Raw genomic sequence first — 27896 nt, 5'->3', positions numbered from 1 at the left:
AATAAATAACTACCGGTCGACTTGAAGGCACTTTACCTTAATTTTGGAAAATTCACAAATTTCAATATGCGACCGTTAAATTGCTTTTAAAACCTGGCGCAATAGAGCCATCTATGATTTCAACATACACTTAAAGAAAAACATCCCATGACCAAATGGGAAATTTCCCGAGAGTTTCCATGTGTTCACCACAATTGGCGCTGCCTGGCCTGACTAGCTTTTTACCACATAATTTTGTAAAGAGGAAAAAATAGAGGAGAAAGTTTCTCATTTTTAGACGATAAAATTTGCCAAATAGTGCAATAATTCTCATATTTGTGCAGTGTCCATCTGTCGTGCGTCTCTTGTTCAGTGAGATTTAGTGAATAATCCAGAGAAAGAAAGAAACCTGCGACTTCGAGTGTGTGTGAGTAATTTTATGATGAGCTCAGACAAAAGTCAGGCTAAAATTGCCCGAGATAAAGAAGAAACACACGTGAATAAGCATGACTGAATCCCGGGGATGATTTTCAACTTTTTCGCCCACCTGCCTCTAGGTGTCCAGAGCAGCCACGACAGCGCAAAATGCCCGGAGCAACAAATGGGACGGATCAGAATGAACAGCAGCAGCCTCCGCGGGGTACAGAGGCACTTCTGGCGCATATCAGTCAGCACAAGATCGATGTGGCCCTGTGGGCCACCAGAGTCCTGACCATTGTCTTCGCATTTGGCTACCTTATTCCCATCTTCGGGTAAGACATGTCAGTTGTATTTTTTTTAGCGCCCCCGCGCTGCAGTTCATTTACACAAGCATAAACCTTTCCCTCTGCTGCAGTTCCGGACCGATGCATTCGTGCCACCACATGATCATCCAATCCCCCACCTCCTAGTCCTCCCCACGCAATACCCATTTCACTTTCAGTTGCTTCGTAAGGGGCTCCCCATGAGAGCTCAATTGACCTAAATCATTGTCCAATTCATGAACTACAAATAATTTTTCTCCGGGAACAACTGAAACTTTTTATTTTAATTTTGAATTTAGGGCAAAGGCAGAGGGTTTTCGTAGAGTGTTCGTAATGTTTGAAACCTACGGAGTCAAAAATTAATTTTAAAAAAATGTCATTATAAATTAAAATTTCATTTATTATCAACAATGCTAACTAGACATTATTTACTTTTCACTTAAAATATTTTAGTCCCATCGAAGTTTCTAATTGGATAGAGCCGTACTTTTTTTTAGGCTTTAGCCAATCAAGGCACGCTATGTGAATGAAATATTTCACATGATGAAATATTTAAATAAATGTTGACAGAGCTCAATTTTAAAAATGTTCTTCCGCTAAAATAAAAGTCTCATGCTCGTGAGAAACCGTTCAGGAAATTTAGCAATTTACTAGTGCAAAAAAATGCGAATCACTCATTTTGTATTAAACTTGTTTATCAAAATTAATTAGCCAAAAAGTTGCCTTCATAAAACATTTAGCAACTTGTTTTTTTTTGTTAAAGCAAGATGCTTCAGAAGATTTTTGCAGAGTATTCTGTTAAAGTAAATGTTATTGAGCAATTAAGAATATACTTTCGCAGTTTTATTAATTTTTGATGGAAATTTATGTGCATGTGTGATCACACCAATCGCGTTTTTGATTAATATTTCTAACTTTACTTCGGAGAATCATTGTATTTGTAGCTGCAGTATTTCCTATTTATATGTTGGTATGTTTAAGGAATTTGCAAATATAGAATGCAAGGATTAGCACCTTATGCCCTAGACACACTTGCGACTTAAGTCAAGAGACGGCTTAACGTTATTATAATAAAAAAAATCCAGATTACATTTCAATCAGTTTCTGATTAATCCGTCTCTCGACTTAGATCGAAAAATGGCTTAGTTAGTGAGAAAGTGATAGGAATTTAATCAAATTGATTATAATTACGTTAACCCATTCCTAACCTAAAAAAAAGTATTACACGTTATACGCAAATTGAGTGATTTTAGACGATTTATTCCTGGGCAATTGATATTCAAATGGATTTTTAGTTACTTTAGTTCTTTAATTACTTGAGAAATATATAGTCAAGTCTGCTAATCCGGGCGCTTCGCTATCTGGATCGTTTATATCCACTTAAAATAATATTTTTATTTTTATTTCCGTAATATAGTCACTACAGTAACATAATAGGGTAAGGGCTCATAATTTTGCCCAGTCTGCTTAGAAGCATCGATGTTCCAAGTTTGAAGTGCGATATTTTCGATACTAATTGACTTTTTTTGTTTACTCTCTTTTTAGAAGGGTTGTTTAGAAACTTGGCAAGGGTTTATTGTCTTTTTGATTTTTACTGAAATTAGTCTCAATACGTTTAAAAATGAATTGATATGTAGAGGTGAATTTGGCTCTTATTTTGGACAACTTGGTTATTATTTTGGACAGCTAATCCGCCTCAACAGGATGTCCATTGTTCTTCATTTCATGAACCAATCTTACCAAGTCCTCTTCCTGTTCATGTAAGGGAAACGTAGAATGTCACAGAAGCCCGGAAACTTTCCATATCATTTATTAAAGTGAGTTGACTTCGGTACTACAAGTACGTGCGGATTCGCTCATTCCCTGGCCTTTCCGGGAGCTTTTCAAGGCTTTTCTCGCTACTTCTCTTTCGTAGAGATGGTGCTCCTTTGTTTCTCCAGGCATTTGTCCAACCTAGTCATCACAAAAGCTAAAACTTCACGAAATTTCGTGAGAAAAACACCTGTCCAAAATAAGGAGTATCACCTCACTGGTGAATGTCTTAGAAAATTTCCCATTTTTCACACGAAAAATCTAATTCACAAGGCAAATATCACTTTAGGTCAAATGTACAAATCACCACTAACGTGAATCAACACAATATCCAATAATATCACTCAAAAAAGCGAAGAAACATTGTTAGTACTTTACCACAGCTAAATAAGACTGAAGTAAACACGAAGTTCTGTCATATTTCTCGTAAGCAATTGCTCACACTGAGTTTTCAACAAAGCAATTTCAACTGAAATCATATTCAAAATTTAACGTATTTAGTGTTAAAATCTTCCAAAAAGAACAAATATTTAGATAGAATTCATTATTCATCAAATATTAGAATAAAAAGTCATCATTTTAATCAATTTATTTTGAGTGTCCAATTTTATCCTCAAAGTGTCTAAAATAATAAACTGGACAAAATTATGAGACTTTCCCCTATCTCTCTATATTCTATTTAACTTAATTTTCTGGGATGCATTGAAACGATCGCAACTCTTTTATAAAACGATTTACAGTAGACTCTTGCTAATTCGGCTCTATTAAGATCGGGCTACGTCTTAATTCGCGCAGCAATTATATTTGAAAAAAAATTGTTATCATTTTTCAAGCTTGATTATGATTATCGAATGAAGCAAATATGCTCAAATTTCCCATTGTTTGTCTTAGTTTTGATGTGATTTTGCATTATTAAGGGATTTTTTTATGAAATTTACAATATTATGAGTATGTAAACTCAATATGTGTATGCATATGAACAAAAAATCGTTGCATTTCAAAAATGTTGTCGCCTGTATTTGTAATTCGGGTCCCAAATGCCCGAATTTAAGAGAGTCTACAGTCTCTGATTTCGAAATAGACCCTAGTTTCGGAAATATATTTTTACCTTAAAGAATTTTAAGAGGTCTACAAAGTAGCTTTTCTGTGAAAATAATTTATTGGAACATTCAAATATTTTATAAATAAATTTTAGTATTTTTTAAATTTAAATAGTGGAACTCCCTCACTATTTTTTTTTAAATATTTTTTTGTAGCAAAAATAATATTATTTCGCTGTATAGTGTTAATTAAAGAATTGCATGTCTGAAAAACTTCAATAAGATTATTTTTCAAAATAGAGCTATCCTTAAACTTTTTTATGTTTTATTTAAATCATTTTAAGAGTGGGTCTAAATCGTCTAAATAAATCATGTAAATTAAAATTATACAGTATACCAAAGTGTAGGGAGAAGTGGGGAACTTTTGAATTAGGGCAGCTTTGAAATTGTTTTTTTTTGTCTTATTTTTAAATGGAATTGAGTCTTATGGTTTACATATACAATAACGTTTTCCAAATGTACTCATACCTCATCACCATTAATTTTTACGATTTTATGTTCCTGTCGTGATTTTCCATAAAATTAAACAAATAACAACGCAGATTCATTATTTATTTTTAATTTTTTTTATATAGTTATATATGCATACATTGACCACTGATAAATTTAGAAATGTCCAAATCGTCCATTTGTCTTTCACATTTCAACTTCATAATATAACCTGTATCAGGATGTTGATTGCACGTATTTGACCATTTTGAGCACCTTTTTCAAATTTGTCAACAAACTTTTGGCGGATGAAAAATGATCAACATTTGCAAAAGAATTATTTTTGATATGAAATTAAATTAGTTTAATTTTTTGAAGCACATAAATAATAGCATCTACAATATATATGCAACTCATTTACAAAAAGAAAAAATTGAAAAAGTAATTTTTTCTACATTTTTTCTTTGTAAAGAAACTTTTGGGCGATACTGTATGCAAAACGTGTGAGAAAGCAACGGATCTGAATTTTGATTTCATGAAATTTTCCTGATCTAAAAGATGTGCCATGCCGAAGCCATTAGTATCTGATTTAAATTTCAAACTCAGCTAAATTCGTTTTTTTTTCTTAATATATATATTCTGGAATTTAAAAGACTTAGAAGCACTTTGGTTTGTTTTCGAATGTCAGTTAGGGTGAAAGGAACACCTATTGACACTTTAAGAACTTGTGTTAAGACCTATTTACACCCTACTCTGTACCATTTAGAATACGAAATTTTATCACTATCCTTACCGAAAAATGTAGATTAATGAAAAAAACGCCTTACTACTTACATTTTATTAGAAACATAAAATAAATATCAACATTTTGATAAAAGTGTCAATAGGGATTCCATATTTTTCTTTAAGATTTCTTTTTTTCTTTAAGATTGCTTTTTTAAATCTTAATTTTATGCCTTCGCCACACCTTTTAACTCTGTATAATTTCTTGAAGTCAAAATTCACGTCCCTTTGTTTCTCAAAAGACTTGTATAAGTCTATGCCATTCTTGCGGTCTCAAAATTTGACTGAACTAAATTTAATTTGGTCTAACGTTCAAAAGAAGAAGAAGAAGAGTGCGAAAGAGTGAGATATATATATACAAAGCTTTTAGAAAAGGACGTGAATTTTGACTTTCCTGATCTAAAAGGTGTGCCGGAGCCATAATACAGTTAAAAAAAAAAACAAAAAATCATACTAAAATAGCCAATTTTAGCCTTGTATTGTGAAATGGTAAAATTTATTTATAATTTGAAGAATTTTATAAAATTATTTTTATCTTTCTATTAAAAGTTTTTTTTAGATTCTGATTAGGAAATTTTGTCACCTGAAATATGTTAGCAATTTTCGTCAAAAATTGCATTTTTGAAGGAAATCGTCATCATTGTTGGAAACGTCAAAATTCTGTCAAAAATGCAATTTTTGACGAAAACTGTTCCCAATGTGTAGAGACCCTCAGGCTAGGTCTAACAGGCGTAACATAACTAGAAACTCTTATAGTTAATTTATTAGTCAAATAAGTGAAAAAAAAATCAATCGCAGAAATGAGTAGAGTAAATAATAATATTTTATTTGTCTTTAAAGGACCTAAATCAAGTACTAAAAGTCGCGTTACGGAAGGACATTTTATTATTGATTTTCTGCAATGGAAAAGACACTTTCAAAAAATCAAACTGAATCAATTTTGAACTTTTAAAAACCAGTGAAATTTTTAAGTAATGGCTCCGGCACACCTTTTGGATCGGTCAAATTTCATGAAATCAAAATTCACTTTTCTTTCTTTCTCAGAAGACTTGCATAAGTCTATCCCATTCTATCAGTCTCAAAATTGGACTGAACCAAATTTAATTTGGTGTGATGTTCAAAAGAAAAAGAAGAGTGCGAAAGAGTAGGATAGACATATGCTAAACTTTTAAGAAAGAAAGGGATGTGAATTTTGATTTTATGAAATTTGACCGATCTAAAAGGTGTGCCAGAGCTATAAGTATTCGTTTATAGGAATTATATTGAGGTTTATCTATTTTACCTACAACTATCTTAGATGTTAATTGTAGTGATTATATAGTAATTGAATCTCAATTTTTTGTAAGCATTAAAATTTATTACCGAACAAATTAAATTTTTTGCTGACCAAATTTAAGTTCTGATGGCTCTGAACCGCCACACCTTTTAGAACAGCAAAATTTCATGAAATCAAAATTCACATCATTCGCAAATGTTTGGCATATGACCTATCTCGCAGTCTTCTTCTCCTTTTGAACTTCATAATAATTTCAATGTCAAGAAAGGGATGGCAATTTTGATTTTATAAAAATGTTCTAATCTTAATGGGTGCCAGAGATATCAATAACCAAATTTAATTTTTGCTGTTCATTTTACAGTAGAACCCCGCTATAGGCCATCACTCTATAGACCACAATTTATCGAGCGTTGATTTCAAAATAGTGATTTTAAGTTAGGTTATGTTTTTTTAGTACGCGACATGCAATGTTGTCATAATTATTTTAATATTTTTGGCAAACTTAATTAAGTAGTTGTGAAAATTGTGATCCATAATGAAGAGAGCGAGGACAAGTACCACAATCGCAAAGAAATTGGAAGCTGTCGAGCAATTTCAATACTAAAAGTGGTTGATAATTTTAAAAAATTACATAGACTGTATAGTGGGACCAAAGTGTCATTTGGATCCTCTGGAACCAAATATGGCCTATAGCGAGGCTCTACTGTATTTTTAGTTTTCAAAATTTGTGACTAGGTTATAAGTAACATTCTAAAATAATCTAAATGTTCTAAAATAAATTCACATTCTAAAATAATTAAGAAAATGAAAAAGAGAATGCAGTACTCGGGTAAGTGTGCCAAATTTCGGCATAGTTGCATGCAAGCGCCAAAGTCTCAAGTTTGAAATGTAATATCTTTAATAGAAATTGATTTTTTCATTCCTTCTACTTTAGGAGTATTGCTTAGAACCTTGTAGACAATTTATCGTCTTTATTTACTTTAAAATCATTCTTAACACATTTAAAAATGAATAAAAATGTAGACATAGCTTTGGTGCCCTATTTCGGACACCTTCATTCTCATAGTTTCTTGCCCTTCGGGAATTCTTCCAATGCCTTTTTAACGTCATCTCGTTTGTCGAAGCTACATTTTTTGTTATTCTTTTGCATTGTGTAATCTCTCCTAGAGTATGTAAAAACTAAAAAATTCATGGAAATTCGAGGAACAAAAAATGTGGCCGGAATTGCAAGCTGGCCGGAATTTGGCACACTTACACTATTTGTAAAGCACAAAGCTTTAATATCTATTTTGAAAACAACAAATTATCTACGAATTTTCCTAAAATTCAGTAATTATTTGACAAACTTATCAGAATAAAAATTGTAAACAAATTTGCGAATTTATTTCGGATGAACAACTTATGCAATTTTTAAGTTATTGCATTTTTTTTTTGTATAAAACGATAGCGATATGTATGACCCAAAAGAATCATAATTGGTAAAGTAATTAGTATAAAAGGCTCAATTGTAATGCTCCATCAACGAATAATTCATTATATACATAAAGAAAGGGGTTTAAAAGGATATTTGTTATTTGTATTCATCATAATTGATTTTCGAAAGTCAATATAAACTGACTCATAATTTTCCCATAAAACCTCCTCACGTGGGCAATTTTCTCTGCTGAAGACACTCCGATGTTGGTCTCTTTTTGCGTTGAATATATATCGCAATATTGGGTAATAAAATGAAAGAAAGAAAAAAAATGTGGAGTAACATGAATTCGTCATGTTGAAATTTAAAAAGCTGAAAATTCATTGCGAGAGTATTTGTTGTTGTTGTTGTATTTAGCGATAAAAGAAGCACCTTTTGAGGCCTTCCCTGGCAATAAGATAAGATTTGAGCTGATTAATATTGTGACTTTGTCTGATAAACTTTTTGGCTTTCCCAGGAATGTACAGAGTTCGTACTACAAGGTGCTCGTGGCAAATGCCGCCACTTCGGCCCTTCGTCTGCACCAGAGATTACCGAGGGTGTCCTTAACGAGGGAATTCCTGTCACATCTTCTCGTTGAGGATTCATGCCACTATCTCTTCTATTCTCTCATCTTCTTGTACGTCAGCCCAGTGATCCTCATTCTGCTGCCTGTCGTCCTTTTTGCAGTATTACATTCCGCCAGTTATTCCCTCACGCTGCTCGATGTGAGTCTCCTCCTCTAGACATTTCTGTTCCTTCTTTTTATTTTGTTTTTGTGGCGAAAAAATGGATTCGGATGAAAATGATTTTCTTTTGCAGACTCTCGGACAGAATTCATGGTGGGGAGCAAGATTGCTGATCTCAATTGTTGAATTCCAGACAAGGAATATCCTTCGATTAGCTGCATTTACCGAAGTTTTCCTCATGCCATTCACCATTGTCCTCGTTCTTTTGTAAGTAACACTATAATTGCATTTAATTCTTTTTTTTTTGCAGTAACTTTGCGCAGTCCGAATAAAATGTTTTGTCAAATTGACAAGACAAGTTTGTAAAAAGGATGTTCTTTCATACAAAATAAGGGAAAGTTTTGACAAATCGGCGGCTAACTAGATCTTGTTAAAAGTTTGTCAAAAAGAGTGTTTTTCCATAAAAAATACAAGAAAAAGTTTTGTCAAATTGGTAAATAACATCCTTTTGACAAAATTGCAACAAAACGTTTAACAAGATATTTTTTTTCAGTGTTTGATTAGGGAAAGGTGGCTCGTAATATAAAAACCACTGATAAGCCCAGATAAGCTTATGGTATCTGAGATTCTTTACAGGCAATCTCGAAATGCGTGCAACTCGGGGTTCATTGAAAATATTAGAGATAGAGTCCGGTATATTTGGATATAGTAAGGGTCGGGGTACAGTGAGTTGGGGTAGAGACGGATGGAACTCGTCGTTAGAAAGATCTCGATCTAGATACAATATACTAAATACTCATTCTCTGCATTTGGGTTCGGTATAGGGAGCTGTCAAGACTACTGTTAGCTAGTCCGACACGTCACCCAGACTCCCCCAGTAAAGCTGAGGTTAGTTGACCTTGGTAGATTTTATTAGCGAATTTCCTCCAGTTAAAGCCACGGAGAACGTAGCCAACAATTTGACAAAATCCCGCGGCCCCTGGAGTCCTATAAAAATTGCCGATACGGCTTGTACAAATGGAGGATTTAGAAAATCTTTGATAAATCTAGTGGATCAAAATAGCATTGGATGCTGACACTTGCCTGTCAAAATGACAAGAGGAAAAAAATACCTAGAGGATATATTTTCATAGAAAATTTATTCATCTACACCTTTGTAAAACACCGTTTTCTCTGCGAGAAAAGTGAAAAAACAAGAAAAGCGCTTTTCAAGCGCTGCGTAATTATTACTCTTCTTCGATGTAAAATTTCATCTCGACTGAAGTATATACTTAAGGGTTTTCGTTTTAAGAATATACTTCAGTCAAGAAGATTTTCGTGTGACAAAGTTCATATGGAACATGAACTAGATTTATGCATAACAGTGTTTCATGAAGACATGTGCGTACATCATACGTGATTTCGGAACATAAGGAACTTGAGGTCAAGAAAATATTAATAAAGAAAATGATAAAATAAAAAAAACATAAAATTGAAAAACATATTCATTTTGGGATTTGAAAAAGTTGTTTTAACTCTAAAAAAGATTTTTTTTTTAACTCTTGGAACAAGTTATTTTAACTCTTAAAACGAGTTCTTTTCAGTCTTAAGAAGAGTTATTTACACTCTTTTGTCATGTAAATTTTAGGAAAAATAGTTAAAGCAAATCTTCCGAATATTACACCTAAATAGAAGTAAAATCAGCTCTAAAATATAGTTAATCTAAAATCACAACGAAAAGGAGTTAATTCAGCATTGATTAGAGTAAGTTTTACTCGATTATTTTTCTGAGTGTAGCGATGAAGCATTTTTTTTTGACCTCCACCAAAGCATTTTAAAATGCTACTGGCATCCCTATGTACAAACTTATGTTTCGAAAAACGAAAAGTGTAATTACATTCAGGGTTTTGAAGAACCCTAATGATAGCTGCTTCCGCATTTCCTGCAAAATATAGCGACATTAAATTGTCACGTTTGAGTTCCATTACGGTTTAAAAAACTTTTACAAAATATTATCGAAAATGCTTTAGTAGGCTTGTAGCCAATAAAATGAACTACAGTAGACTCTCGCTAATTCGGCTCTTTTAAGATCGGGCTACTTTTTAATTCGGGCAGCAGTTAAATTTGAAAAAAGTTTGTTGAGGTTTTTCGAGTTCGATTATGATTATCAAATGAAGCAAATATGCTCAAATTTGCCATGGTTTCTCTTAGTTCTGATATATTTTTGCATTATTAAGGGGTTTTATTGAAATTTACCGTAAATATGAGTATGTAAACTCAATATGTGTATGCAGATGAATAAAAATTCGTTGCATTTTAAAAAATATGTCGCCCGAATTTATCTCTAATTCGGGTGACATTTTGATCCCAAATCCCCGAATTTGAGAGAGTCTATTGTAATTATTTTTGAACGTTTCTACATCAAATTTATTTCAACAAAATGGAATAAACAAAAATGCTAAAGGGTAAATGCTTTAGTAGGCTTGTAGCCAATAAAATGAACTACAGTAGACTCTCGCTAATTCGGCTCTTTTAAGATCGGGCTACTTTTTAATTCGGGCAGCAGTCTTTGCGGAACTGATTCTATTACACTGTGCAACGATGATTTTGTCCCTGGGTTCTCACGCTATTTTTTCTATTGCTAGGGTCAAATGATTTACGAAAATACTTATCATTTTGATTTCATTTGGATTTTGCGCCTGGAATCTAGGCAAAACCGTCTTTGCCGTTTTTTGATACTTGGGTGCCTATATCTCCGATTCTGATGAACTGATTTATTTCTTACTATGGAAACATTTGTTCTCCTTTAGATGCCCGATAAATCCTCTGAACAGATGAAGGTCGTACAACTGACACCAGGGGCGCTGTAGTCTCAAATATGTCAGAAAACATGGAAAAATCGAACTTTTCAGCAACTTTGATCAAAAATATCTCGAAAACTAGGACTGTCCCTAACAATCTGTTTTTTGGGTTTGATAGAGAATTTAATCAGCTACATTTTCGTCCATGTAACAACTTTTCTCTCAGATTATTTTTTAACCTCGATATTGAGGTTCAGACGATAATCGAGCACTTTTAGACAACTAGAGAAAACCTTCACAATTTCGGATGTTAATATTTTTTTCCTACCGATTAGGTAACATAAGCCCTTATTATAATATTTAATACTTAAATATCAATAATATGGTGTGGTGATTGTTATATGCTATTTTACTTACTTAGATGTTATTTTATTACTTGGAAATTTGTATAAAGCTTTAACTTATGTGATATACAAAGTAACACTTACAAGTTCACAAATTAGTAGTTTTGTGTTTGCTTTAGTTTTATTTAGGACTAGTTTTAGATTTATTTCGACGAAAATTACGTAATCATAAGGTTAAAGCCGATAATTATAGGAAAAACTTCTAAAGAATAATGAAAAATGGAATTTTAAAACAGGCTTTAATGCAGAGTTTTCCATGAATAACTTGTATATATAAAAGGTAAAATAGATGCTTATTGATTATAAAACATAAATTTAATATGAAATATTTAAAATTATGCAATTAATATGCCTTTTTTGTAATAATTTTTTTAAGATTGAAGTAAGACTGAAATCTATAGTTACTAATGATATTATTTAAGTTATTAACTTGTGTTATATCTAAACACACTTTATAAAACAGTAAAATTGATTAAACTTCTACAGTTTGTCAAAAACAAGTTAAAGAAATACCCTTAGTTTTCTAAATTTGAAAAGAAAAAGTCAAAATGTGTGAAATAGTAGATTTTCTCCAGTTGGCTAAGTGCTCGATTTTCGTTTGAACCTCAATTTCGAGGTTAAAAAACAATCTGAGAGAAAAGTTGTACATGGACGGAAATGTAGCTAGGGGAGATCGGGGAGGTTTGGGACAGGGGTAGTGTGGGACAAGGCGATTTATTCAACTAATTTTTGAAATAAATTGGATTTAACCATTACAGTATCGTAGGCAATATTAAGATGTATCTTGACTAAAAGAATGGATATCTTCAGTTTTATTGTTTTAATTCTATGAACATTTTTTTAAAAATTGATAAAAATCGTATATTTTGACGTCTCAGTTTTCCTCTTTGCTCATTAGGTAGCAGTGCAATCTGGGAATATATTTTTATAAAAGTTTCAGAAATTATACGCTCTTGCTTTTTACATAAAGGTTTTAAATACAAAAACTACACGTGGGGATGTTTGGGACACCTGACAGGGGATGAATGGGACGTTGATTTTCGACAAGATTGTAGGTGGCGTGCAATTTTTTATTGTCAAAATGAAGAGTAATGCCCAGTTTCTACTGAAAATCTCTCTCTTGTGCAAATTTTACCATTTGAGCAGATTTCTCTAACTACAGGGATAATTAAACCATCATTGTCTTGGGAATCAATAATTCCTTCTCAGAGGATATTCGATCTTTGACCAATCTAGTTAAAAACTATTTTTTTCGAAAATTTCTCGAACAAGTTCTCCAGAAAAGGCAAGGCAGAATTCAGAGAAATAATGAGAAAACAGGTACAATGCAGTTGTTGTAAAATCAAACAGGAATCCATCAATGAGTTCAAAACTAAGAGTTGCAAGAAAATCTACTCGCCTGAGGAATTTGATAATCATGATTGCAATATTTAGAATAAAAAAAAAGAAAAAAAATGTAGATGGAAAATAAGAAGAAAATACTTTAAATAATTGATTGACAATAAATAACTCTACTGTACAAATAAAATTGATATTAATTTCTAAGTGTAAATAAAAGATGAAACATTTTTATTTCTATCAGAAATATTTTTAATCTGGTATTTAAAATTAATTAACGTGTTCCAATAATGCAAAATATGCGAGAAAAAACGCGTCCCAATCATCCCCTTTTGCGTCCCATACCGCCCCACATCGGGGAGGTTTGGGACAAAGCGTCAAGTAAAATGTTTTATCTTCTCCAAGAAAACTCAGTTGTTTTCCAAGTTCTATCGAGTACTTTTTATAAAGTCAATACCCAAAAGTATCCTATAGACCTCATAAAATTGTAATACACTATCGTGGTTTTTTGGAATAGTGTCTCAAAGTCAAAACATGAAAAAGTGTCCCAAACCTCCCCGGTCTCCCCTAATCAAATTCTCTATCAAACCCATAAAACAGATTGTTAGGGACAGTCCTAGTTTTCGTGATATTTTTGATCAAAGTTGCTGAAAAGTTCGATTTTTACATGTTTTCTGACATTTATGAGACTACAGCGCCCCTGGTGGCAGTTTCACGAACTCCATCTGTCCAAAGGATTATCGGGCATGTAAAGAACATATGTTTCCATATTAAGAAATAAATCAGTTCAGCAGAATCGGAGATATAGGCACCCAAGTATCAAAAAACGGCAAAAACGGTTTTGCCTAGATTCCAGGCGCAAAATCCAAATGAAATCAAAATGATAAGTATTTTCGTAAATCATTTGACCCTAGCAATAGAAAAAATAGCATAAGAACCCAGGGACAAAAAAAAGTTTAAAATTGTTGCACAGTGTTATCGAAAATGCTTTAGTACACTGAGAGAAATTCGAAAAAGTGAAAGTAACATTCCGGAAATGTTAATTTTACCCTGCAGTATTAATCCAAAATCGGTGTAAATATTACCCTTTTTAGGTGTATTAGGGGTTAAAGTTACCCTTTTTCATGTTAATTTTACCCTTAAAAAGGTGTAAAATTAACATTAAAAAATGTTGATATATTTTTACACCTAAAAAGTGTTAAAGTTATGAGGAAAAAAAGTTTCTTTTCCAGTATATAAGCTTCTTTGGGCTTATACTATTCATTTTCTAACGATCTTGATAAATTTCACTGGAGTTTGTGAATAATAAATTTTTTTCTGTTTTTTGTTTTCAGGGGCAAGGGTGGCCTCATGACGCCACTGATATACTATCACTTCCTGACGCTGCGCTACTCGTCGCGACGCAATCCCTACACGCGGAACATCTTCTACGAGTGCCGCCTGGCAGCTGAGATGTTGGCCAATAATCCGTCAATGCCTGCCATTGTCAGCAAAATTATCCGGGCTGGAATTAGTTTTGTGTCTCGTCTGGCGCCTCCCATGCCGCAGACCGCGCAACAATAATGCAACCGTTAAAAAAAAATTGTGTGGCGGGCACTAAAGCATTAGTTAGGTGACTACTTCAAAAGTTGTTGGTTTTTTTTTTTAACTATCTTCTCAATTTCCCTTATTATTGTTTTTTTTTTGCTACTGGTTAAGGAATGACCCGTTGAACAAATTGTACATTATGTTGATTTTTTTTTCATTATTACTTTGTATATCACATGACCCTTTTTCCATTCATCTATAAAATAGTGTTTTTTTTTAAATTTCGCAATCGATGCGAAATATCTAATGAAAGAGACATTTAAATAGGACAAAAGTTTGTAATTTTTCTGTACAAAAATCACACCATAATAAAGAAAAAGTGGAAATAAAAAAAAAACTGATGGATTTTGATTGTGGAAAAAATGTTTATTGTTCACAATTTCTGCTATAAAAAAAATTGTTGCAAACAATTCGGCGGTAAAAAAAAAGCTCTGAGGAAGGCACAAAATATGTCACTGAATTGGGTGAGATCATGGTGAAATGGGGCACTTTAGACGCGTACTCTGCGACTTCTACGGGCTTGACGGATTGTGATGAAGGCAATGGCAGCCCAGAGGGCCACACAGAGCCAGGACGCAATGAGACCAGTGATTAATGCTGCTGGGGTATTGATTCTGTCAATTCTGCGACGATCGTACGACACATCCGGATGGATGTAGTCCATAAAGTCAAAGACAGCAGCACAGGAAATTCTTCCCTGGATACTCTCCACCAATGCTCCAGTGGCTCTCATGTACTTGGTCAGTTCTATTCTGTACTGCCGACACGCATACAGAAAGCCATCCAGGGCCATTGCAGCGTGCGTGAGTGTGTACAGAGTCATGAGGCAGGCGGCAATGCTGCTGGGGATCCACCAGTAGGGCGAAATGGAGTCATCCGTGAGCTCAGTGCGAGTTGTCATGACAATTACATCGCCTGACCTGCAAAATTAGGCCAAAAGATCCCAAAGTCAAAAAAAAATTGTGTGACTGCATTTGGAGAAATTTTATTGCCCCCAAAAAGTCCCAAAGCAACTTATTCATTAATTGGATTAATTAATTGATTCACTCTTTTGGATTTTACGCGTTTTTTTCTTCTTCTCAAGAAATATCTTCAAAGGGCAACGAAAAATAAATTTAATATTGAGTGTTGAAATTATCATTTGATAACGAATTAGTCATTATGTCAGTTTTTATGAGGATTTGCTGTGACTACTGCAAACTGTATTTAAAAGAGTGACTAAGCGTCGCAATTTTGCGAAATGCTCGAAATTGTAATGCCTTAGGCACACTTACGACTTAAGCCGAGAGACGACTTAGTGGCAATTGATGGAAATGTAGTTTAACCATTATTTATAATATAATTACGCTAAGCCGTCTCTCGGCTAATCCTCAAGTCTGTCAAGGCCCTAACAAGAGATTTAATAAAACTGGTAATTTGACTGGGTTTTTGGCATCTAATAAAGCATGAATATGATTCCAAACTCGATACATGAGTGCCAATAAGAAAGGAATAAGCTAAACCACATGAATATGGCCATTTCTCTTCTTTCATGTAAAAACGAAGTCTACAATATACACTCAGTCCCGGGATTAACCCATTCAGTCAATGTACTAGAAATATTTGAGATAGAATGTTCATATTTTGGAATTATTTCCTTACTTTTTTTGAAGAAAAGAAATTTTTATCTCTCATGGGAGCGCGGGTTTTAACCAAACATGCGTTTTAACGGTCACTGAATTTAAATTCTGTACATTAATTCACTACAAACTTTATTGATTTAGATAGAGTAACTATCCAAGAAAACAAATTGGCAACCAGAATTGAATTCAGGAGAGAGGATGAGGGCCAATTTTAGCAAATTCGACAGAATGTCGAATTTTCCGTCCGCCATTTTGAGCAAAAAATTTCCATGACTTTCCGCCAAGCGACAAAAGACCAACAAAATGTATTTCCATCTCTGTCTGGCTATTTTTTCCAAGTAATTGAAGGACTCTAAAGTAACTAAAAACCCTTTCCCGATAGCAATTCGTATATCTGTTGCTCAGGAATAAATCATCTAAAATCATTCAATTTGCGTATGATGTATAATACCATGGTAAAGAATGGGTTAAGCACATTTTCAGGACCGAAAAAACGCGCGAAATGGCATTATGCATCGAGAAAATTTGCATACTCGCAGGGGCTTTTCTTTGGAATAAATCGGCAGTAGAACGAATTTCGCGCGGCGTAAAAGTAGTTCAAACAAAAAGATTCAACTGTTTAACAGAAATGCTTTAACAAACAGTACTTTTTGGCCAAACTTCTTCAATAAATGGTTAGATTATTTGAAAATTTTACCTTAATAAAAGAAATTAAAGTTTTATTCTGAAAAAGAAGCAAAGTGTTTTACACTGTAAATTAGTATACATTCAGGCATATTTCAAAAATGATTTCATGAATTGACTCCCAATGGTAGGCAAACTTGCATAATTGTATGTGCATAATCTCGTCAGGTACTTAACCCCGAAGTGCATAATGCCGGGACGGAGTGTACAGTACAAAATATTCTAGAAAGAAGCAACTAAGGACGCAAATCCTGTTGCAAAAGCAAATAGGGTAAAATGGAATAATTCGAATTCTAAATCGGAATTGTAAGATTGATTCAGATGGACAAAAAAAAAACAAGAAGAAAATATTTTTTAAATAAAATGTCCTAGACAGACTTGCGACTTAAACTGAGTGAGGACTTAGTGGGCAACTGATGGGAATATAGTTTAATCATTATTTTGATTATAGGGGAGATAGGGGTACAATTAGCCAGCAAATGAAGCTTTTTTTCGCGCGTGATTTGTGAAAAAAATGATAAAGTTTGTCTAATATTTTTATGTTTCATAAGTAGCATTAGGATATTGGCTGTATGAAACAGTGTAGGGTGGAATCACCAGTTCTCGCCAGTGCCCCACTTCTCGCCACTTACATTGAAATCGCTATTTTTCGCAATTTATGAAATAAATTAGTCGCAATTTTTTTTTGTATTGTTTCTGCTTCTACGCATAGAATCGAAAAATAATAATTATTCGTTTTGGATTCACGATTTTGATCACTTTTTAGAGCAATATTTTAAGCAAGTGCATCGAATCCAACATCTCTTACCAAATGTACTAAGTGTCGTCAAATTTTCATCAGGCCAAAAATACCTATTTGGGTAAATAATTTGTCTATTGAATATTTAATTGCACTTGTGGAATACATAAAATTTGTATTAAGTCAATTAATATTTCATTTTTTATTATTTTTGTATAAAAATGAGGCATGGCGAGAAGTGGTAATATTCTGGAATTGATTTTACCACCTGTCGCCATATCTTTTCAATAGGCGACGCTAACTTCACTTCGTACATTCTCAGTTGTCAAATATGCATTGTTTACTTTCTGCAAAAGCCCCATAATTTGATTTCTCAAATAAAAGTGAAGAAAAATCATTTAAAGAGAGTAATAATAAAGTGATCACAAGGAAAGAGAAATGGTGAATGTATTCTTTTCATAGCATTGCCTAAAATAACCGAGTGTGGTTTTTTTCAAGTGGGTGGCGAGAAGTGGTTACAAATTTTACAAAACTGGCGAAAAGTGGTAAAAAGTGGCGACGAAATGGTTATTTTTGCATTATTAATAAAAATCAGTGTTTTAAGTAGTCCAGCGTTATGTTCTAGGATTATTGTTTTAACGTATCTAGAGCCAATACATCTAAGTAACTTTGTGTCAAATTTGACTTATCTTGTAACAAGGATTCAAAAGTTATGATTAAATGAATTTAATTTTTTCCTAAACATGGCGATAGCCGGTTATTCCACCCTAGTCCAAGGCTCTAAAATCCTTGACTTTTTTTAGAGAGGATAATGAAAAAAGTATGACATATTGGCTACACGTACCCCGGCTTGGGTAGATATAGCCACTTTTGGGGTTCTAATTGCCACCAGAATTCCAGACGAAATTTTAAACTGGAGATACCAAATATTGTTTCGCTTGATACATTGAAGCCCACTAATGCTAAATATGTCATTAAACCTAAAGAAAAAGGCTTTAGCCGACTTTTTTTTTATGACATTTTTGTAATTGCGGCAAAATTGATAAAAATATCCTGAAAAAATCTATTTCACAAATTTTTCATCCGAATGGCAATATTGCTTGGAATATCAATAGTACTTTTTCGCCTAATACATGTATTAGTGAAAAATCATTGATAGTTTTAACCCGCCACGGAAGAGTGGCTACAACTGCCCCGAGGGCTGTTTCAGTGTTTATCATCTTATATAAAAAAAAGTGGATAATTATTATTCAAGTGAAAAATATTTTTTAATTAGGTTTATTAAACCAGAAACGAGGTAAAACTATGAAATCTTGACTAGAAACTCAGAAAACCAAATCCTGGGCCAAAAACTGTAACATCAAAATTACAATTTTATACCCATTTTCCAAAAATGCTTCTAAATTGTAGGATAACTGGATCAAACTTATAAATATTTCTGGGAATATGGGGATATGTTCCTACTTTCATTAAAAAATACTTTGCTCGATGTACATATTAAGAAAAACGATCCACTGACTAATTCTACCCCTGGCTATAGGTACCCCGGTCTCCTCTAATTAGGTTAAACCATCTTTGATATTGATCGAAAACTCTAAAGCCCGGCTATAACGTACTAAAATTTGAGCCCGATTGATGCCATAAGGGCTGAGCTATTGAGAAAACAAAAAAGGGTAGTATTCAAAATGGCGGAAGGAGGGGAGGGGGTGAGGATCAATGAACCAAGTTGCAATTTTCATCCGATATGTGTAACATTGCCGGAAACCGCAAGTCGATATGTTTCTTAGTTCGGGAGCTATTAAGCTCCAAAGAGCGGACGGACGGACAGACGGACGGGAACGGTTTTTAGTCATCCATATATTCGTGATCAGGAAGTGTCAAAACACATTCTGGCAAAGTTTGGGGCCGATCGGAGGACATGAGATTGTGTTAGGATTATAGTAGGTGAGATTATTAAGAATCTCACCTAATATAGGGATACACTCAGTCCCGGCATTAGGGGAAAGTGCTCTCCCTTCGAACGTTCATGCCTTCGAATAATGTGAATTTTCTTTTAGTTTTCCTAAGAGACTTACACATTCCTATTAAATATTAGTTGGCTTATCATCAATTGTTGATAATTCCGTGATAATTTATTGTAAATCTCTTACGAAAAACAAAAGAAATTCACGTTATTCGAAGGCATGAACGTTCGAAGGGAGAGCACTTTCCCCTATGCACTTCGGGATTATGCACCTGACGGAATTATGCACACACAATTATGCAAATTTGCCTACTATTGGGAGTCAATTTATGAAATCATTTTTGAATCACGCCTGAATGTATACTATTTTGCGACGCGGGAAATTTGAAAAACTGTGCTTTTTTCACAGAATAAAACATTAATTTCTTTTATTAAGGTAAAATTTTTAAATATTCTTCCCATTTATTGAAGAACTCTGGCCAAAATGTATTGTTTGTTAATGCGTTTCTATTAAACAGTTGAATCTTTTTGTTTGAACTACTTTTAGGGTAAGTGCTCATAATTTTGGACAGTCTGCTTATAAGCATCGAAGTTCCAAGTTTGAAGTGCGATATTTTCAATACTAATTGACATTTCTTGTTACTCTCTTTTCAGAAGGGTTGTTTAGAAACTTAGCAAGCTATTTATCGTCTTATTTTTATTAAAATTAGTTTTAATACGTTTAAAAATGAATTGATATGTAGAGGTGACTTTGGCTCTTATTTTGGACAACTTGTTTATTAATTTGTCCAACTTGGCTGTAAATTTGGACAGCTAATCCGCTTCAATAGGATGCCCATTGTTCTTCATTTCATGAACCAATCTTACCAAGTCCTCTTCCTGTTCATGTAAGGGAAACGTAGAATGTCACAAGAAGCCCGGAAACTTTCCATAACATTCATTAAAGTGAGTTGACTTCGATACTCCAAGTACGTGCGGATTCGCTCATTCCCTGACCTTTCCGGGAGCCTTTCAGGGCATTTCTCGCTACATCTCTTTCGTAGAGATAATGCGCCTTTGTTTCTCCAGGCATTTGTTCAACCTAGTCATCACAAAAGCTAAAACTTCACGAAATTTCGTGAGAAAAACACCTGTCCAAAATAAGAGCCATCACCTCACTGGTGAATGTCTTAAAACATTTCCTATTTTTCACACGAAAAATCTAATTCACAATGCAAATCTCACTTCAGATCAAATGTACAAACCACCACTAACGTGAATCAACATAATATTCAATGAGTATTCAATAATATCACTCAAAAAAACCGAAGAAACATTATTAGTACTTCACCACAGCTAAATAAGAACTGAAGTAAACACGAAGTTCTGTCATATTTCTCGTAAGCAATTGCTCACACTGAATTTTCAACAAAGCAATTTCAACTCAAATCATATCCAAAATTTAACGTATTTAGTGTTAAAATCTTCCAAAAAGAACAAATATTTAGATAGAATTCATTATTCATCAAATATTGGAATAAAAATTCATCATTTTAATCAATTTATTTTAAGTGTCCAATTTTATCCTCAAAGTGTCCAAAATAAGAAACTGGACAAAATTATGAGCATTTCCCCTACTCTGCGCGAAATTCGTTCTACTGCCGATTTATTCAAAAGAAATCCCCTACAGGTAGGCAAATATTTTCAATGCATAATGCCATTTCGCGCGTTTTTTCGGTCCCAAAAATGTGCATAATCCCGGAACTGAGTGTACTGACACATTCAAACACAGGACACTTTCCCCAATCCCAAAAATAATTAATTTAGAATTTCTATAAAACAAATTTGCTTGGCATGGTATCGAACTCCCGACTTAGAGCATCCCACAAAAGGCTTTCCTCCTTATACCAAAATCTCTATCCTAAATTTGCTAGTATACCTTATCTGAAGTGGCTCAATATTTTCTGTCGCCACTGTATTTATTCTCTCTTTCCCGAGTTCAAGCAATAAAATAAAGAGAAATTCAATTTCGGTTAAGTGTTGAACATAAATTCGCATTTCTTTTTGTCACATTCATTTTTGGTATCATTTTGCTTCCCTTTCAAAGTTTTCTTGAACTTTCTTGGAGCCACAATAAGACATACAATTTTATTAAGATCTTTTAATTGGAAAAAAATCTTTCATAGATTCAAATTCAAATAACAATTCCTATACGATTTCTTCTGCTAAACAGGCTAAATGTATGGGAAGAATTCGAAATTCTTTTCAACGCTTTTAGTATCAAAATTCAAATTATGATTTGCCCTTTATAGAATTTTCATTTCAATTCCCTCTTTAACTGATTCCCATGATACCCTATAAGTTCTCACCTTTGTTTAACAGTGGTTGTTCCTGTTCTGGCGCGTCCTTTCCCCATACACACCCTGCAATAGACCAAACAACCTGGTTAGCAACCCCGCATGAACAAAGAGAGACCAGGAAGAAATTAAAATTACCGAAAGACATGGTATGATCCAAAAATTACAGCAACAATGGCTCCCAGCAATGGCCCAACGGTTGCCCAGTAGCAGTAGGCTGTAAATTTGAAAGAGAAAGTGCGTATAAAATATTAATCATCCCGTGTGTAATGTTTCCCGCCCCATCGAATCCAATGCAATCGATATCATTATTCTTTCCGTGCTTCATTTTTTTCTATTGAGGGGGGCTCTTTTAGAATTGAGGACACTCACCAACATGCGATCCCACAAAGTACGTGGGAGTTGATCTAGCATTGAAAATGCATCCACAGAAAAGCTTAGGATCACAAGTGTCCAGGACATACTTCCAGTGATTCCATGCCACGGCAAATGTAACAGTAGCGACAAGGGAGAAGGCTGCTATGAGTGGATAGAACCACGCCAAGAGACTCTCAGATGCGTATTCATCCATTTTGCGTGCCAGCTACTCTCACTTTCTGCTCAATCTGCAATTCCGCGGGAAATTCACCCACAATTACTCACGCATTCCCAAGTTACAATTACCCAGGATGAATGGAAATGAGTCGGCTACACTCACCAATTTTCCTCCCTGTGACACTTCTTCTTGATGCCACTGAAACTTGGATTTTCTTATGTAAAATAATACCACAACAATAGGCGTGTCGCAGGCAGGTAAACTGAGAAACTGGTTGTGAATTAGTGACTGGAGAACGTTTCTTACTCCGTGTGTGTATGTGTTATGTTTCCCACATCTCAATGAAGTGTGGCTTTACTCGCGCGCGTGGACTGTTTGCCCATCAAGAACTCACAGCTTATGTGATTCCTAGATAAAAATTCTATTTTACCCAATCGTTTGCAAAGTAAATACGAAAAGCCAATGTCGATAACTTTAACCGTTTTGCAATAACATGTATTATATGGCATTTAATAAACGGGCAGTAAAAAGTCAAATTTGGTCAGCAAAAAATTCGAAAAGATCAGTAAAAAATAAAAAAATGGGCAGTAAAAAATAAAAAAGGGCAGTAAAAAATTTTAAAAAAGCAGTAAAAAATTAAAAAGGAGCAGTACTTTATTAAAAGCGGTCAGTTAAAAACGAAAAGTGGTCAGCAAAAAACTGAAACACGATCATTAAGAAATAAAGTGGTCAGTAAAAAATAAAACATGATCAGTAAAAAGTAAAAGATGATCAGTATAAATAATCAGTAGAAAATCAAAAGTGGTCAGTAAAAAATAAAAAGTGGTCAGTAAAATATAAAAAAAATGAGCAGTAAAAACGTTTGTATGTATGTATGTAGGGGAGACTGGGGCACATGTAACCATTTTCGATAGATGCGAATTTGAGGTGATTTTCCAAGGACACCGTGATTTTTTGGAAAATATTTCTTAGCTCATGTTTTACCCTTGGGTATAGGCAATTCGTCGAGGGTAATGCGGATGCTAGAAAATAATTGAGTTTTCCATAAAAATAAAATTTGTGTCACTGTGCATTTTTCTCTTTCCACAAAATACCTGGGGTAGAAGTAAACACTTTCTGGGGAGGATGTAAACACCCTTTTTTCCACCTTTGAAATTAACTTTGCACCACTTTCGATTATTTTAATTACTTACGAGATATATAAAAACTGTATATTTTTCAAAAAATCACGACACTTTTTACAAAGAATAATTAAAATAGCAAAAAAAACTAAAAGCATGCATATCAAAGACATTTTTCAATGGATTTTCCCCATATTTTGACATCATGTGACTTTTTATTGAACACAGTGTCACCAATTTTTTTCGTAATCTATAAATTATAGATATTTCGCATGAAGGTCAATTTCCCGCTCTTTTACCTACTCATTTTGTGTAATTCAAATTGCATGTTTACATCTACCCCAAATGCTGTTTTCTGACCAATTATTAATTCTTTTGAAATAATGAGAATCTCAATTTGTCTAGTAAATGCATAAATATAATCCTAAAAGATGTAGGAAAGAACTGGTATTGCTACATTTCGATAATTTTACACAGTTTTTAATTTCCAGGTGGAAATCCAAATGACCAAAATAATTGAAATATCAACATTTTCGGGAAAAATGATTTTTATTTTTAAACTATTAGGATTTTATTGACCAATTCACCTGTGAACATATATCCCCATGGTATCTATGAATGCTTATGGGTTTATTCTTTGGAGTCTTAAAATTAATGAAAAAAATCACAGTGTTTACAACTACCCCAGTTTACTACTGCCCCAGTTCCCCCTATGTACAAGTCCTATTTAGTTTTTCGAAGTCAATCAAGATTCACTGAGGCTCTCAGGATGGAATTTGTGTATAAATTTCCACCAAAAGGCTGAAAACCACTTTGTTTTTATTTCATTATGCACTACGTTTTTTTTTCAGTGTACCTTCCGTTTCCGAAATTTGAGGTAGTTTAGGTGAATTTGGAAAATTTCCAAAATTTTCTAATATTTTCATGAGAATTTCATTAAAATTTATTGTAGGCTTAAGGTTGTTTGTTAGGGTTTTGGGTAGTGAAACAGAAAAATAAAAAAAATTTTCACCGATATTTATACATTACCAAGTTTAACTTACAGTTTAACTTCTTATTTATGTTTTACTAACTACATTTCAATTTTTACTGATCAGTTTTTGTTTTTTACTGACCACATTTAATTTTGTACTTTTCACTTTTATTTTTTTTTCCTGACCAATTTCTATTTCTTACTGCTCATTTTTAAATTTTGCTGACCGCTTTTAATTTTTCACTGACAAAATTTTATTTTCTAATGCTCATTTTTAATTTTTTGCTGACCACTTCTTATTTTTTAATGATCACTTTTTATTTTTAACTGACCACTTTTAATTTTTTAATGACCACTTCTTATTTTTTACTTACCACTTTTAAGTTTTTACTCACCTTACTTAATTTTTTACTGCTCATTTTTAATTTTTTACTGTTCACTTTTAATTTTTTACTGCTCAATTTTAATTTTTTACTGATTATATTGAATATATTTACTGCTCGTTTTCAATTTTATTGCTGACTATTTTTTATTTTTTATTGACCAATTTTTGTTTTTTACTGACCAATTTTTATTTTTTTACTGCTCATTTTTAATTTTTTACTGACCACTTTTTAATTTTTCACTGATCAATACGAATATTTCTACTGATCATTTTTAATTTTTTGCTGACCACTATTCATTTTTTACTGCTCATTTTTAATTTTTTTAGTGCGTTTTTAATTTTTTTGCTGCTCATTTTTAATTTTTTGTTGATTAACTCGAATATTTTTACTGCTCATTTTTAATTTTTTACTGACCATACCATATTTTCTTTTTACTGACCAGTTTTATTTTTTTTACTGATTACTTTTTAATTTTTTACTGATCAACTCGAATACATCTACTGATCAATTCGAAGATTTTACTGACCAAATTTAACTTTTTCTGACAAAATTTTACTTTTTACTGACAAAATTGAAAATTTTTACTGATTATTTCGAATTATTTGCTGATCAAATTTAATTTTTTGCTGATCACTTTTGACTTTTTACTGTCCATTTATTTTTTTCCGTATTATATTAAAAATATTACCATAAAAATCACATTGCATTTTTAAAAAAAATTGATATAGTGAAGAACATTGTAGGTCAGGAAATTAGCAAATTTGGTAAAATCAAAATTCACATCCATTTCTTTCTAACACGTTTTGCATATGTCTGACTTATTCTTTTGCACTTCAAAATTGATTAAACTAAATTCAAATTGGTCTGATGTTTAAATGAAGAAGAAGAGTTCGAAAGAGTGGGATAGACATATGCAAAACGGGTGAGAAAGAAAGGAATGTGAATTTCGACTTCATGAAATTTTCCTGATCCAAAAGGTGTACCGGAGCCATTAACAATTCAAAATGTCCAATAAAACAATCAATTTTGGTCAGTAATGACTCTACTAGCACACCTTTTAGATCAGGGAAATTTCATTTAATCGATATTCACATTATTTTCGTTCTCAAATGTTTTGCATTTTTTTGTCTATCTCACTCTTTCGCACTCTTCTTCTTTTGAACATTAGGGGAAAGGTTCATAATTTTGGACACGGTGTTTACAATCATCATTGTTCTAAGTTTGAAGTTCAATATTTTCAATAGGGGGGACTGGGGCAAAAAGTCACAAAACGCATATTTTATTTTTTTACAAGCTACTCGAGCGCTTCAAAAATTTCTAATTAGCACAGTTTTATAGGAAATTTACCGCTCTACAACTTTGTGAAAGTAATTTTCCTCTATTTTGTAAGGAAATACGTTTATCGAGCCAATAACTAAAAGGTAATTTTGTGACTATTCTCAAAAATGCTGGGGCAAATAGTACCAGACATTGGGTATTATCATATTTTGATTCGCTTCCGGGCTTCCGTAAGTTTGAAAAAATACCTAGAGGACATATTTTCATAGAAAATTTATTCATCTACACCTTTGTAAAACACTGTTTTCTCTGCGAGAAAAGTGAGAAAAGCGCTTTTCCAGCTATTTTAGAAAAAAAAACACACAAAAGACTGCAAATCGTTTGACCAATGCAAACAACAAACGGCGATAAATGATAATGACGTTTCTTTTCGCCGTGAGACATAAGAAATTGCTTCGCTTTTTTGTTACTTTTTACCCCAACACTGAGAAAAAAAGAGGGTGCGATTAACTTTTTTTCCTCATAACTTTAACACTTTTTAGGCGTAAAAATATATCAACATTTTTTAATGTTAATTTTACACCTTTTAAGGGTAAAATTAACATGAACAAGGGTAACTTTAACCCCCAATACGCCAAAAAAGGGTAATATTTACACCGATTTTGGATCAATACTGCAGGGTAAAATTAACATTTCCGGAATGTTATTTTAACTTTTTCGGATTTCTCTCAGTGAAGTGGCCATTTTTAATAAAAGGATTTCTGGAGAAAAGAACTTTTGTGAAATTCTAAAATAGATAGCGGATTCGTATTCAAAAAATCCAAATTATTTAGAAAATATTCACCAGTACAACAATTTTGAAAAATAAGTAGGTAATAATTGTTATTTTCTGCAAGGATAATATTTCAAAAATAGGGTTAAAAATTTCGATATTTTTTATTTTCTAAATTCCTCGTCCTAAGAAACTTACGACATTGAAGAAGGTCTATGGAGGCTATCTATAGAAAAAAATTGAGCCGCTATCTTTTTTACCTTGGAAGATATTGAATTTTGAATTTTTCGATTTGTGACTTTTTGCCCCACACTGAGAGAAATCCGAAAAAGTTAAAATAACATTCCGGAAATGTTAATTTTAACCTGCAGTATTAATCCAAAATTGGTGTAAATATTACGCTTTTTAGGTGTATTAGGGGTTACAGTTACCCTTAATCATGTTAAATTTACCCTTAAAAAGGTGTAAAATTAACATTAAAAAATGTTGATATGTTTTTACACCTAAAAAGTGTTAAAATTCTGAGGAAAAAAGTTAATCGCACCCTTTTTTTTCTCTCAGCGCAGTCTCAACTACTCATGAATTTTCTTTAATTTCATTTCATTTCATTCTTCACGACAGACTGCAAAGTTAAATAGCCCCCTTAGTTGCTTTTCAAACTTGCTCGCGACAGAATCCCACCCACAATAAGTTTATCTGGATTTACCTCCGGTTTGAAATTGTATGCGTTTTACAATTGGTCAAGTCGGCTCAACTTTCGACACACACTCTTCTGATCTCCGAAGCTCTTTCACAAAAATTTACCACTAAATTATTCTCCCCACTTTTGCGGCCAAAATGACGAAAAAACACTGTTCACACTCAAAAGAAAGTCTCTAGCCCTTTGAGATCGCACTCCAAATGAATCCGTCATCATGAGATATCAGTGAAGACACAAAAAAAAACTATAGACGCGATTCACGTTTGTGTTTGTGAGATTAGATAAAAATTATTTTCAACAAGGTAAAATATAATGTGACTAACATTATTTCTAATATTCACACACAATCACTTCATCACTCGGCAATAATTATTTGCAGCAGAGACACGGCCGCTAAATAACATATTCCATTTC

At 33.1% G+C, this 27896-nt stretch overlaps 2 protein-coding genes across 2 annotated transcripts; one reads left to right on the top strand and one right to left on the bottom strand.

Annotated features, from left to right (window-relative positions):
* The first annotated feature begins 176 nt into the window (after positions 1 to 176).
* Positions 177 to 14710, top strand: LOC129807430 (Krueppel homolog 2). Its single transcript, XM_055856686.1, has 5 exons — positions 177 to 406; positions 537 to 731; positions 8054 to 8303; positions 8398 to 8531; positions 14121 to 14710. Exons 2-5 carry the CDS (start codon positions 565 to 567, stop codon positions 14347 to 14349), a joined length of 780 nt encoding a protein of 259 aa, XP_055712661.1. The 5' UTR covers positions 177 to 406; positions 537 to 564; the 3' UTR covers positions 14350 to 14710.
* Positions 14121 to 27555, bottom strand: LOC129807431 (uncharacterized). Its single transcript, XM_055856687.1, has 6 exons — positions 27489 to 27555; positions 22415 to 22456; positions 22090 to 22322; positions 21856 to 21934; positions 21730 to 21783; positions 14121 to 15293 (listed from the first exon to the last, which is right to left on the bottom strand). The coding sequence occupies exons 3-6, from the start codon at positions 22286 to 22288 to the stop codon at positions 14864 to 14866; spliced, it is 762 nt and encodes a 253-aa protein (XP_055712662.1). The 5' UTR covers positions 22289 to 22322; positions 22415 to 22456; positions 27489 to 27555; the 3' UTR covers positions 14121 to 14863.
* Between the last annotated feature and the right edge of the window lie 341 nt (positions 27556 to 27896).

The sequence above is a fragment of the Phlebotomus papatasi genome, chromosome 3 (genome assembly GCF_024763615.1).
Source record: "Phlebotomus papatasi isolate M1 chromosome 3, Ppap_2.1, whole genome shotgun sequence".
NCBI classification, from domain to species: Eukaryota; Metazoa; Arthropoda; class Insecta; order Diptera; family Psychodidae; genus Phlebotomus; species Phlebotomus papatasi.
This window is presented reverse-complemented; position numbering and strand designations above follow the sequence as displayed.